A 13,376-nucleotide genomic window follows, 5' to 3' on the forward strand; every position below is an offset into this window, starting at 1 on the left:
TTGGAGCAGGTCCACAATCTTTCCAGTGTCTCTCTGGTCTGTTGGGTGGGATTAAACATGGATGCATTTTGAAAAGTGGCTGTGTCTACTTAAGGGTGCTGAAGTGCGTCATATCATGTTTAAACACTGTCATATTGTGTATTCCTCTGTGTTCAGAAGTGACTGCTGTTCAGGCACACAGCAGAAAATGAATGTTCAACCCATATGTACAATCTGTCTGATGTGTGAAGAACATGAAAAACTACTAAAGTAAGTAGGAAAAGGTCAACTTCACAAAGTTAACATAGTTTAAACTTGAGGGTTTTCAAAATCCCAAAACCAAGACAATTTGTTTTTAAAGTGCCCCTATTATGCTTATTCGGATATTACCTTTCATGTAGTGTGTAATATAGCTGTTTGTGAATGAAAAGCTCTAAAACAAGTTTCAAAGACTAAAGTGCTTGATAAATGAGGTTATTGTCTCGTAAAAGAAAGAACTGGTTCTGAACTGCCTGAAACGAGTCGTCAGTAATTCCAGTCTTATTTCCAGCACGAACCTACTTAGGTTTGTAACAAATTTGCATAATGCCAGCTGGTAACACTTTATTTCGATGGTTCACTTCAGACATTCTACTGACTATAAGTAACTTTGCAACCACATGTCAACTTGCGGTCATTAGAGTTTTAGTAGACTGTCTGCTTAATATCTGCTAACACTTTATTTTGATGCTCCCCAACAGACATTCTACTTATTAGTAGCTTTGCAAATACACTTATTCTACAAACCCAAACACCTAACCCTAACCTAACAGTCATACAGTCTACTGATAATCTAATGAGAGTTAATAGACATGTAGTTGACTAGTAACTTATAGTTAGTAGAAAGTCTAAAGTGGACCATCAAAATAAAGTGTAACCTGCCAGCCGATCTTCATTGGCTGCCTCGAACACTGTAGTTGTAGCTGAGGCCTGGAAGAGTTTGGTTTGTGTTGTCAACATGTCTAGAAGACGCTGTTTTCTGTACTGCGAAAGCAACTTTGCCACTTTGCAAGCACTTCAAAAGCATGAGGACTCGGGTTCCAACTGATACTGTAAAACCGACACCATCGTTACTGTTAATATCACTGTGTATCTATAGTGATAAGGAAGATCTAGAGCTGAAATTCAGATATGGTAATGGCCATTTCGTTTCCATCACATGCGTTAAAGGGGTGGTTCAGAATTTTGGACATCGGACCTCATTTACAAGTTAGCCTGTGTGTTATTTATCAGTGGAGACAGTTTTCAAAAATGTTCACCCAGTCCTTCCAGTTGCATAGTTCGCCGGTGCTAGGCTAGCGTGAGTCAACGGTATCTGTTAGCCTGCCATTAAAAACAGTTTTACCCACTCCACAGTACACCATAAGCAAATAAATTATAACGCCAGACTATCGATGTAAATGTCTGTTGAGAGAATAATGTTAGAAATCAAACTCTTGCATCTCAATGATCGCATTACATTTACAGGAACTAGTTTCTCAGCAGCGGCGGAATTTTACTTTGCTCCGGTTAGTACTGCGCCGAAAAGTAAACACAGAACAGAAGCGCACTACAGTCAGGACGTCTAGCTAGCTATATGTAGCTATACATTTTCTGCACTGGCACCACCGGTCTCCCGATGTTCTGTCCCGGTTCTCTACGGCATCTCCAGCTGCTGTTGTCTCTACAGACAGACATTCTTTCTATTTCTGCCCTTTCAGCATCCATCTTGATTAGTTATTCGTCTGTGTATTCCGGCTCATACATGTAAGTTACGGTTCGTTGAATAACACACATTCCTCGCCTGCATTGTCTCCAAAGTCCAAAACTTTGCCATGGCTTTCAAACGTGGCCATAGTCCTATGTCTTGTTGATTTCTTCGTGAAATATACTCTGCTTCTGCTGTAGTGATGAGTGTCAGTGGCAGGTAAATACACTTGCGTGATTGTCATGTGGACCGGCTCTCTCGGTTGCCTAGGTAACTTAATATCACTTCGCCGCTGTTGTAGACTGTGCTAATAAATACAGGGAACAAAGTATAACTATTGCAATGCGATGAAAGGGTAGTTTGATTTTTAACATTATTCTCTCAACAGTCATTTACATCGGTAGTCTGGCGTTATAATTTATTTGCTTTTGGTGTACTGTGGAGTGGGTAAAACTGTTTTTAATGGCAGGCTAGCAGATACCGTTGACTCGCGCTAGCCTAGCACCGGCGAACTATGCAACTGGAAGGACTGGGTGAAAATTTTTGACAACTGTCTCCACTGATAAATAACACACAGGCTAACTTGTAAATGAGGTCCGATGTCCAAAATTCTGAACCACCCCTTTAAGTGGTTGACCAATCAGAACACACTGGATCATTTGACCAATCAGAGCCTAGTAGTCTCTCGGAAAGGAGGGGTTTAGAGAGTCTGAATCCTTTATCGAAACGTTTCAGACACTGTAAGAAAATAAGTGATGCTGCAATGTGTATTATGAGAAAATGAAAGTGTTTTTTGAGGTTGGATGCATGTAAACCTATTGTAGGAGACATCCAAAACAAAATTAGGAACCTTTAAAATAGCATAATAGTGGCACTTGTAAAATGTAACTCGTCCTAGAGTTTTCATGAAAGTAAATGTTGCCTTAATAATAACGCTAATGCTTTATTTATGGAAACAAATAGATCAGTTTTTATGCCATCATGTAACATGCACAATTTTCTTTTCATTAAATTAGTCAATAAATGGGTAGATTTAGTGAAACTGCTCGTCTCTATATTAAAGGAAACTATTTAAGCCTTGGGTAAATGTCAAGTAACATTAATCTGAAACAAATTGATATTAATTTTGTATTTATTCAAATAGTTAAAAACACTTGAAATACATACAGATCAAAAGAAATAAAAATTAATGGTAACACTGTTTTGATTGTCCAGCTTAGACATTCTGACGACTATAAGTAACTTTGCAACTACATGTAAACTAGCACTCATTAGAGTATTAGTAAACTGTCTGCTTAATATCTGCTAATTCTTTATTTTGATGCTCCCCAACAGACATTCTACTGACTATAAGTAACTTTGTAAGTACGCCAATTTATTCTACTACCCTTAAGCCTAATCTAACAGTCTCTACTAACAGTCTACTACAGTCTAATAATACTCTAATAAGAGTTAGTTGACAAGTTACTTGTAGTTATTAGAATGTCTAAAGCGGATCATTGAAATAAAGTGTAACCAAATGGATTAAAACATGAATTACAATAACTAACAAATACATTTGATTTTACCAATGTGCTCTTCATGTTCACAATCATTCCTAAAATTCTAAAAGTCAAGGAGGATTTGACATATTTCTGGGTGGATTTGATTTTATCTACTGGGAATCATGATCAGGAAAAGTGGGTGTTTCATTACAGAATGAAGTCAGAATGTGAATTGTGTTTGATCAAGTCAATGCTTAAATAGATATGGCTACTAACATTATCCATTAGCTCACATAGCTAATTGGATATCAAAATTCTTTGGAATAAGATATTTAGTCTATCACAACAAGAACAATTTTTAAGAGAGTAATTAGGGTACATTTTAGGTTTACTAATACAAATATATATATATAAAACACCTTCTTTGAAACATTGGAGCTCGCAGTCAGTAGTTCCTTCATTGTACATTCCATTATTTTAAAATAGAGAACACATAGTACAGAATTCAATACAGAGAAAATAGACATTCGTCCCTCAAGAGAAACAACACAAACAAAAGCCTTGCTCAGGTCACAGAGTGCACATATGCACACCTTCATTTAGCGTGTAATTGGACAGATATTTATACAGCTGCCTGAAAGTTCATTTGAAATCAGATGAACCAAAAACAAACCAATTTTGTTTCAAAATAAATAGGATTTTGGCTCAGAGACCCCAACATATGGAAAAAAGTGGTCTTATCAGATGACCGGAAGAAAGTTGATAGTTGGTAAATGACTTTGTAACAAACTATGGATGTGTGTCTCATAAGACAGTTTGGATCTTCACACATCCTGGGGCCTTGAAGCACCTTGCTGAGCTGAAAACTCATCTGTTATGGACCATTAGGGGTGTGAAATCTAAATAAATGCTACAAGATGTTGATATGCATCCTGGCTGGATTATGTTGTCAACTCAAATAAACAAACAGAGTAACTCAACACTGTGAAGGAAAACAAGAAACATCTGTGTTTTTGGATGCTGAAAATTTCAACTACAACAGGGCTTTTCATGCTTAACCTTGAGTTAACATCTTTTTAGCCCTGGGTTAAAAGCTACATTTAACCCTGGGTTAAGAAACACTTTTGCTATATTTAGTGTGACACAATGAAATGCAGTTTAGCAACATTAGCAGCAGACAACCAATCATAAAAAGCCTCAATTCATGCCTCATTAAATATTCATGAGCTGAAATTTTCAAACAAACGCCAAAAAATGTTTTATACAAATAAAATAAAACAATTAGGAAAAGGCCCAAATGAAAAACGATAGTGGTCAGTTTATCACAGAGTAAATGACTTTGTCTTACACTTTTGCAATAAATAAATTATTGTGATTACACTTGTCTGTTATGTTTTTCTTTATACCTGTACATATTTTTAAGAAATGGTTATGGTTATGGTTAGGTTTAGAGGTAGGAGTGGGAATAGCTGCTCAAAATGTACTTTTTATTGAATATTGTCACTAAATTGTCATTGTAGGCCTACATATGTGTGTCCATTACATTTTATATATTCTTTTAATATTCTCTGTAAAATGGTTATGTTTAGGTTTGGGGGTAACAGTTAGGGATAAGTGATCTTAAATTTATCTATAAAATGTATCTGTAAAAATGCAACTATACAAATATCTTTATGATATTTCTTTAGCTGTAAATACGTAACAATGTTTTACGTTGTCAATACGTCCATATTGTATCCATATTTCTGGATATATATTGTCCATATATATATATCCTTTATTAAACCGGGCACCAAAATAACACTTGCAAAAAAACTTTATTAATTCCTTCCACTGCATTTTTTTAAAATGATTAGCGTGTTGAGATAAAAAAAAAAAAATGCAGAAACTACACCCTCACTGAAGCAGAAAAATGATAACATTTTGATTGATTTGAATCTGAATCTAAACCTAATAGAGCCAAACCATTCGATCACATATCACAGAATACAGTGTAAGAGACCCGATGTCACTCATTTACTACTAATTTGCCTTTGCACAACAAAAAATAAATAAAAGGCTTGTATTTGAATCACTATTATTGTACAACATAATTAGTATTCATCCATGGATAAAAATTGTAGAGAAAAAGAGACAAACTTTTGCCAGCAAACAAGCCTGGAGACATAAATGCCCACATTAGCCCACAAAACACAGCACGGAAACAGACACCAGTGGAACGAATTTTTCACCACCACTGTTATACGGTTCCCTCGAACTTTGGAGAGGTCCTCTGTGTTATTCAAGAAGACATTGATCAACATTACAGACACGCAAGATCCTGTAGCCAAAGAACACTGTGTACAAAGATCTGTTTTGCCACTCCATTTATACATTTGTATCCCCAGCGGTGAACGCTTCCACGCGCTGATTATTGGAGGCACTTCTTGATACTTTTGGTCCTTTTTTGGTAAAAACACAATCCAGCTTATTTCTTTTATTGCTGTATGTTGTAACCATCCACATGGTTTGACAACTGAGTGTTTAATGCAGAATAATATTATTACTGTCAAGGTGGCCCTTGCTGGATTCTGGGAATTCAAGATTATGAAGACTTTATGCTTACTGTAAGTAGGGCTGTCAATTAATTAAACCATTTATGGTTGTATTTAGTTGTAGTTAGTGATGCAGCGAAATTTCGGCAACCGAAAAGGTGACGATTAATTAGTGATTCTCCAATGGCTGATAAGATACAAGTAAACATTAGCTGTGTATGTGCTAGGGAGAGGTTGACTTTATCGATTTCCCATTTTTAATTAATCTTTTTTATTGAACTGAGATCTTCTAGTCTATGCTGTTTTCAGTTAATGCGTGAACAAACTTCATTAAAAATTATTTGTACCATCCAACCACACCTACCGACCACAGTAAGCGATTATTAATGCGATTATGCAAAACAAAGCCTGGTGCTTTGTTACTTTTGATATGAAACTAAGTCTGAGCTTTCGAATGCTGTCAGTTTTATAACAAAATTCAAACAATAAATTTGGTTTTGATGCTCTTTAGAGCTACACTGTGTAATATTTTAAGTTGATTTTTAGCAAAAAACACGTTGTTATTTCAAAATTATACGTTCTCATTAATGTGTAATCACTTCAACCAACTAATTAAGTATTCTCGTAAGTGTATAATCTGCCATTTAGAATACATACGAGCGAGTCGCTCGAATGACGGAAGCCATGTTGCGCATCCATCTTGAAAATACATTAGACAAAGCGGGACATACAAGCTTCGCATTTTGCGTTTTTACACGCAGTGACACCGTGACGAATGCGAGAGGGAGATTTGCTCGCGTTTGCCGGCAGATTTGAAACAATACGGCCACCGTAGGAGTTAAAACGCCTTCGGAATGGGAGGAGCTAGAAAGTAATATTCAATTGGTAGTCATATACAATTTCACCGCTAGATGGGAGAAAATCCTACACAGTGCAGCTTTAATGTGGTGTCACAGATCACTCTCTTCCACTTTACTACTAGTTATAGCACAAAATAAACATGAATGAAAATTAGAAGGAATGTTGAAAGAAACAACTGCAGCTTACTCTCATGTAATCGCTCAATCAGTGTTTCAACCGCAGAAAGATGTCAATAAAACAGCTTGTAAACAATGTCACATAATGCTACATTTACCTCAGGAAAGCTATTCATTGTTCAGAGCTTGATAGACAGCTAGAAAATGTTTTATTAAATATGCACTCTATTACATATTCATTATATTTTTACTTAACCTGTTTTCTTCATTATTTAATGTATGCTTGAGCAAATGTCACGAAAACGTTCATTTTGGTTTCTGTGTTTTGGTAAAAATTATAATTTCGGCACATAATTGTAGTTAACATGTTAACGCATTCGGTTCCTTTTAAAGGAAAGAACAAAACAAGAATACATTCAAGTGGATGCTGCTCATGTCATAAATGTTCCTCATCTCACTTGCACAAAAAATGACAGATTTGATATTTCTCAAAAAGGAAAATGACACCAAACATAGTATATAACATCAAAATTGAATAAATCTGGTAATGGTGCATAAAGGGGGTCAAATTGACCCAGCATGCTGTGATTTTTTTAAAAATTGTATCCATGAATCCATGAATATTTAATTAATCCTTCAAAAAAAAAAAAAATTCTGATCCTCAATGTAATTTTCATATTTCTTGGTTATAGGATTTTTTTTTTTTGGTATCATTACCCGAAGAATGCATAAAGGGGCGTAGTACATTCATATCGCACTCATACTACACACATTCAAGCTTGATGATACTTTATTCATACTATACATATGCATACTTTTTTAACAGTCATGAAGTTCTCAAATGTAGAACCTACTCAGTATGTGATTTTAGATGCAGTAGATGAGTAGAGAAAGGGCACAGTAAAGGATAGCTAAAGGGCCAAACAAAGAAAGAAGTGCAAACTCTACCCAAAGGTTATGCTTAGAAAGGTGCAAATGTTATGTGAAATGATCTGTCTCTGCCTGCAAAGATCATTTTCAAATGGTCTGTGAGAAATGTGGGGAGTAAAGGATCAAACTTGAATATACTCTAAAGTAGATCTAAATTTGAGTTAAGTTTGTTTAGAAAGAGTACAAGTGCATTTTTAAAAGAATAAATTCCATCTTTTGTAATGCATATATACAAGGAATGTGGACAAATAAACATGTTTGTTATATTAAAACTATTTTACATTAAAATTATTATTTTATTAATAGGACACCTCATTTTCTGAAGAAAACCATTCATTCCATTTCGAATCACTTTGACCCCCTTTATGCATTCGTGTAGATTTGTAGGGTTATGCATTCTAAGGTTTAACAATTAACAGTGTTAAACTGATTTATTGTATGCGTTAACATGTTTACCACAACAACCCTAAGTGTAAGTGATAGCTGACTCTGACTATTCTATACTTTTCTGGAAGACAAAGATTTAATAAATCATCATTTTTGTTTCTCAAAACATACGATATGACCCACACAACGACTGTCAGTGCGAAGTGTGGAACAGATGTTTCTCAGCTTCATTGGATGTCACTCTTTTCTTTGGTCATGCCCCAAATGACGCACATGTTGGTGACTTCTAGCCTCGTGCCCTTTCCTATCGTTTGTCCGAGAAGTCCCATTGATCATTTCATGATTCAGAAGGCCCTTAACGCCCATTGCCAAGCCCACCCTACGAAGTACTAACCGACGATCTCTGTGACCTACTATTGCAAGAATTTAGGTGGAGGAAGGCTGCAACAGCTGAAGGTGGCTTTTGAGACAAGGCCTTTGTCGTTGATGTTGTTAAACCATTGTAATGAGATAACGTAGCAATAAGACGTACCCATGTGGCTGGATATGCCAGTTTGTATGACAGCATCCTCGGCAGAACAGGCGTCACAGGTATGTGGTGGCCTCGCGGTTCTCGCGTTCTTTGGCCTGGGCCACAGCCACATTGATGCACTGCAACCATTCTTCCGCATGCTTCTCATCTTGAGCTTTCAGCACGTAGGTTTTGCTGTCGGTGAAGATCTCGAAGGCTCTGGGCAGCCCGCGGTCCCGCCTCTTCTTTGCAACCACCTTAACGCTTTGCACTTTGCTAAGTTCAATTGTGCTGTCGTCCAGCTCGTCCTTCTGTGAGTACAAGAGGGAAAAAGTGCCGTCAATCAGAGCTAATGCTTTACACTCTAATGTTCAGATAGGTTTGAATGGAACACAGCCAGTGGTGTCAGTGGTTTTCAATCCTGGTCCTGGGGACCCACCGCTCTAAACATTTTCTATGTCTCTCTTATCTGACACTCAGCTCGGTTCATGGAGACTGAGATGGTCTTATTATTGGGTGATATGAGGGTCTGTGGCTCTACCATTGGAAAAAGCGTAATGGCTAACTTGGATCACATGTGCCTAGATAACCAATCACATTACAGCCTCGACATCATTCAATTTCATTCAGAGTTTAAAGAATGAAAAAAACATGTGCTTAAAATGTGTTTTTGAAGTACAACTTTTAATTAGACATTATTACAAAGTGTTATAAGTGTGTGTGAGTGTGTTACACTCTCTTTAAAGGGTTAGTTCACCCAAAAATGAAAATTCTGTCAGTAATTACTCACCCTCATGTTGTTCTAACCCCGTAAGACCTTCGTTCATCTTCGGAACACAATTTAAGATATTTTTGATTAAATCTGAGAGCTGTCTCACTCCTCCATAGGCTTCTAAGACATTATAACTTGCTGGCCCAGAAAATGTATTAAAGACATCGTTAATATAGTCCAAGTGACTCCAATGTCTCAATCTTAAGTTTATAAGTTTGTTGCATGTCACCACGTAGGCTCACTATTGGGCGACGCTGTGTGATACGTGGTGACGTGCACAGACGCGCTACGCTTAAACACTACGTGAAAAGACTCGAGGCACAGAGAGAAGGAAATGAAAAGTGGAATAAAGTCGTTATTTTTGTTTGTTTTTGCGCACAAAAAGTATTCTCGTCACTTTATAAACTTAAGATTGAGCCACTGGAGTCACTTGGACTATATTAACGATGTCTTTAATACATTTTCTGGGCCAGCAAGTTATAATGTCTTAGAAGCCTATGGAGGAGTGAGACAGCTCTCAGATTTAATCAAAAATATCTTAATTTGTGTTCCGAAGATGAACGAAGGTCTTACGGGGTTGGAACAACATGAGGGTGAGTAATTACTGACAGAATTTTCATTTTTGGGTGAACTAACCCTTTAAGTACACTTAAGTGGCCTTTTATTTCATTAATATTATATTATCTGCAAGTTCAGTTTTTTTTTTTTTAAAGGAGCTGTATGTAAGAAATGTATTTCAATTAATCATAAAATGGCCCTGATATGTCACTAGACATTAAGAAATCATGTTCATTTCAAATACTTATATCACTGACGACAGTAGTCCGGCCAGGATATTGTCATTTAAAAGTGAAGTTGCAGCCCTCAACTGATGTTGATGTTGTCATGTTGTGTTTTGGCCTGATGCCCCACCCTCCACCTATCTACCAATCACGAAGTCAGTAGTGTTTCGGCATCCGGGTTGCCAGCTCAGCTCTAGTTACCACAGCTGCAGCTACAAACGTTCGTGCTGGATCCTGCAGCCTATCTGGCAACCTCGAGTCAGGGGGGAGGGGGAGGGGATACACTGCTCTACAGTAATTTGAAAGTGATTGCAGTACCAGTTTTGGCCACAATCTTACATACGGTTCCTTTAAATATGCTTTTAATATTTCAAGTAGACTACAAGTGCACATCCAATACAGTTTAGCACACTTCTTTTTCACAAATTCTGGGTTTAGATAAGACTCAATCTTGGTTGGAGGCTCACAGCATGCATGGTCCCAATTGACCTTTCGCAGAGCCCCGCCCCCCTTAGTTACTGTTGCTACGTCCGACAAACAAATGGTCAAACACGACCAGCGCGACAGATTGCCATGACGGGAAGAGGTATACCCGTGCGTGTCAGTGAACTTTTTTGGAGCAATACCTCCGCGATATCCTCCAGATCGAGGCAAAAGGGGTTACAGTATGCAGTGGAAGGATATATTCAAAATATAAAAATACGCAATGAAGGAGACACGACTACTATCTACGTCTCTATCGAGGCTAATGCTTACCGGTGTTCATACACATAATTTGTGATATGACAAAGAACAAGAAAACAAGTGTTTAAAAGCATTGAAAGACACTCACTGTTGTGTTTTTGTGTGAAAGAAAAAACTCTCTGAAAATAAAAGTGCTGTCAGCAATAATTTCTTATGTGTGTTTTTTCGCATAACACACTATGACTAAAATTTTAAATGCTGCAAAACACATGGGAGTTATATTCTCGATGCTGTAGTTTATCTGATCAGTCACAGTATATCATTAATCAAGCTTAATTTGACTTTTCAACTACAATTAGGCAGGGTGAACTGAAAGCTTTTACAATCTTTTAGCTATAACTTATATCATTGACAAAAGTACGTGGTGCATTTTCTTCCAAAAATGTTTAACCAGACATAGCCTTAATTTGCATCTAAATAACTTTCATTGCTTGTCTTTCATAATGCACTTAGCATAATATTTATTAGGGGGACAACAGATCACAAAACTCGCGGTTGAGACCATAATATTTATTAGGGGGACAATTAGCCTACAGATCACAAAACTCGCGGTTGAGACCATAATATTTATTAGTGGGGCAACGGATCATAAAACTCGCGGTTCAGACAATATTATGTTTTTTGAGTAACAGATAGGATAGTTTTTCAGATCAGAAAAACAAAACAAAAAAAACTAAGTAGCCATCGACACCACAGCCAGCAGACGTATTTATGCTTCGTAATGTTCGACACATTTAACTGGGAGTGGGGCCGTCCACACTGTTTTATCCATTGTAGGCATCGCTCACGTTGTGTTTTCGGCTTTGGGAATGGAAAGAAGTTAGAACACAACTCCTCCAGACAATCTCTCGGGGTATCTAGTGTCCGATTTACAAACGCTGTGGGCGCACCGCTTCACCATCTTGCTAATGTTTGTCGGACCTGCTCACATAGTAACGGTTGCTATGATGTGTGATTGGACAATGGCCGTTTTGGGGGAGGGGCCGGCGAAAGGTCAATTCTCCTGCTCTATTTTTCTTTTAAGTTTCTATACGTTTTTAAGAGTCGCTGCACAAAGTTTGCCAAAAATGAAGCTTATTGTTGTTTGTGTACATGGATTAGAATGAGCACCATTAAAATGAAAGAAAAACTGCAGAACTGCAAGCAAATTTAAGGCATTATAAAAACAAGATACTGTGACAAAAGGCCAAATGTTCCTCAAAATCATATTGAAAGCATTTGTGCAATGCCTGATAAACCAAAGATTTGTCAAGACTTTGCAAAATGAAATGACTGTAGCAATGCATCCCACTTTTCCAGAGTAAAATTTACAATGAATCAAGATTTAATGTGCTTACAATTCTGACAAATGAATTCATTTTTACTAAAAAGCTTTTGCTGGCTTTTTTCTGATCTTAGTTTTGTAGTCACTGTTTGTCATGGCTTTGGTTATGAATTCTCCTTTGCACAATCTTAAATATGGCTCCAGGTTATATGGGCACATAGTAAATTGGGTCTTTCCTTTTTTAAATGTAATAGTGAGATTCTGAAAAGCCATTTTAGTTTTATTTAGTTAATGTAATTCCCTTCAGGAAAAGCTTTGGTGAAGTCATGGGCTTTTAAAAGATAATGATCATCTTCCAGAAAGCAGGGCTCTAGACTAATAAAATACTTGGTAGCCATTGGCTCCAAAAATGAGCCAATTTAAAATACTTTTTAGTTGCTAGATTACAGAATCACTCGATATAGATGGTTGTTCAGGAACACTGTTGATCACGTTCACGTTTAGTAGTCCATGCAATTTATTGCAGATATTCTAAGTCTTTTGAAGCAATACAATGGCTTTGCGTGAGTAACAGACATAAATTTAGGTCACAAGGTAAATTAAGGTTTAGGTAACTCTTTACCCGCCAGCGTTTTTGAAAACTTACCAGCCAGCGACAGCATTTTTGATCATTTTCACAAAAGTTTCATGGCCCCCAGAGTAATTTGTTACTTTTTGAATATCTGAACATCCAATATATCAAAAAAGAAAAAGAGAGAACAGAGCCTCTGATGAAAAATAAAAAATATTTTTATTCTAGCTTCACTTCACTTGGAAAAATATTTGGAGAATTTAGCTGAGAAAATCATCTAAGACTATGTCCGGATCGTATTTAGAATGATCATCAAAACATAGATGGAGTAGATCGAGTCCATCAACACCCCCAAAGCTTCACAGTCCTATAGCCTACCTCGTCCTGGATTTCATTCAGTAACTTTAGGCAGTTTTGATTTACAGACCCTTTCCAAAAAATTTGAATATCATGGAAAAGTTTATTTATTTCCATAATTCCATTCAAAACGTTAAACTTCCATAGATTATAGATTCAGGGCCCACAACTTAAACGATTTCAAGTATTTAGTTGTTTATTTGTACATAATTTGGGCTTCCAGCTCATAAAACCCACGAAAACAGGATTTCAAAAAATTTGAATATTACATGAAATCACACAGTAATTACACAGTAATTGCTCAATTAAGCAATGACCATGGTCATTGAACCAGGTTTTGGTTATTTTGGCAGTGTGG

General features: G+C 36.8%; 1 protein-coding gene across 2 annotated transcripts in view; it reads right to left on the reverse strand.

Annotated features, from left to right (window-relative positions):
* veph1 (ventricular zone expressed PH domain-containing 1) overlaps nucleotides 1–13,376 on the reverse strand; it is a 145,021-nt gene that overhangs the window by 5,581 nt on the left and 126,064 nt on the right. The window contains exon 14 of one of the 2 annotated variants that reach the window (XR_014627454.1): nucleotides 8,550–8,839. Coding sequence is in view for 1 of the 2 variants with exons in the window: in XM_084409462.1 (XP_084265588.1) it covers nucleotides 8,603–8,839 (237 nt within the window). In the remaining variant the exon portion in view is untranslated. Of the gene's footprint in view, nucleotides 1–8,549; nucleotides 8,840–13,376 lie in introns of those variants that run through there. The other variant, XM_084409462.1, reaches the window with a different exon arrangement.

This window comes from Rutilus rutilus (genome assembly GCF_951802725.1).
Source record: "Rutilus rutilus genome assembly, chromosome: 5".
Classification (NCBI taxonomy): Eukaryota; Metazoa; Chordata; class Actinopteri; order Cypriniformes; family Leuciscidae; genus Rutilus; species Rutilus rutilus.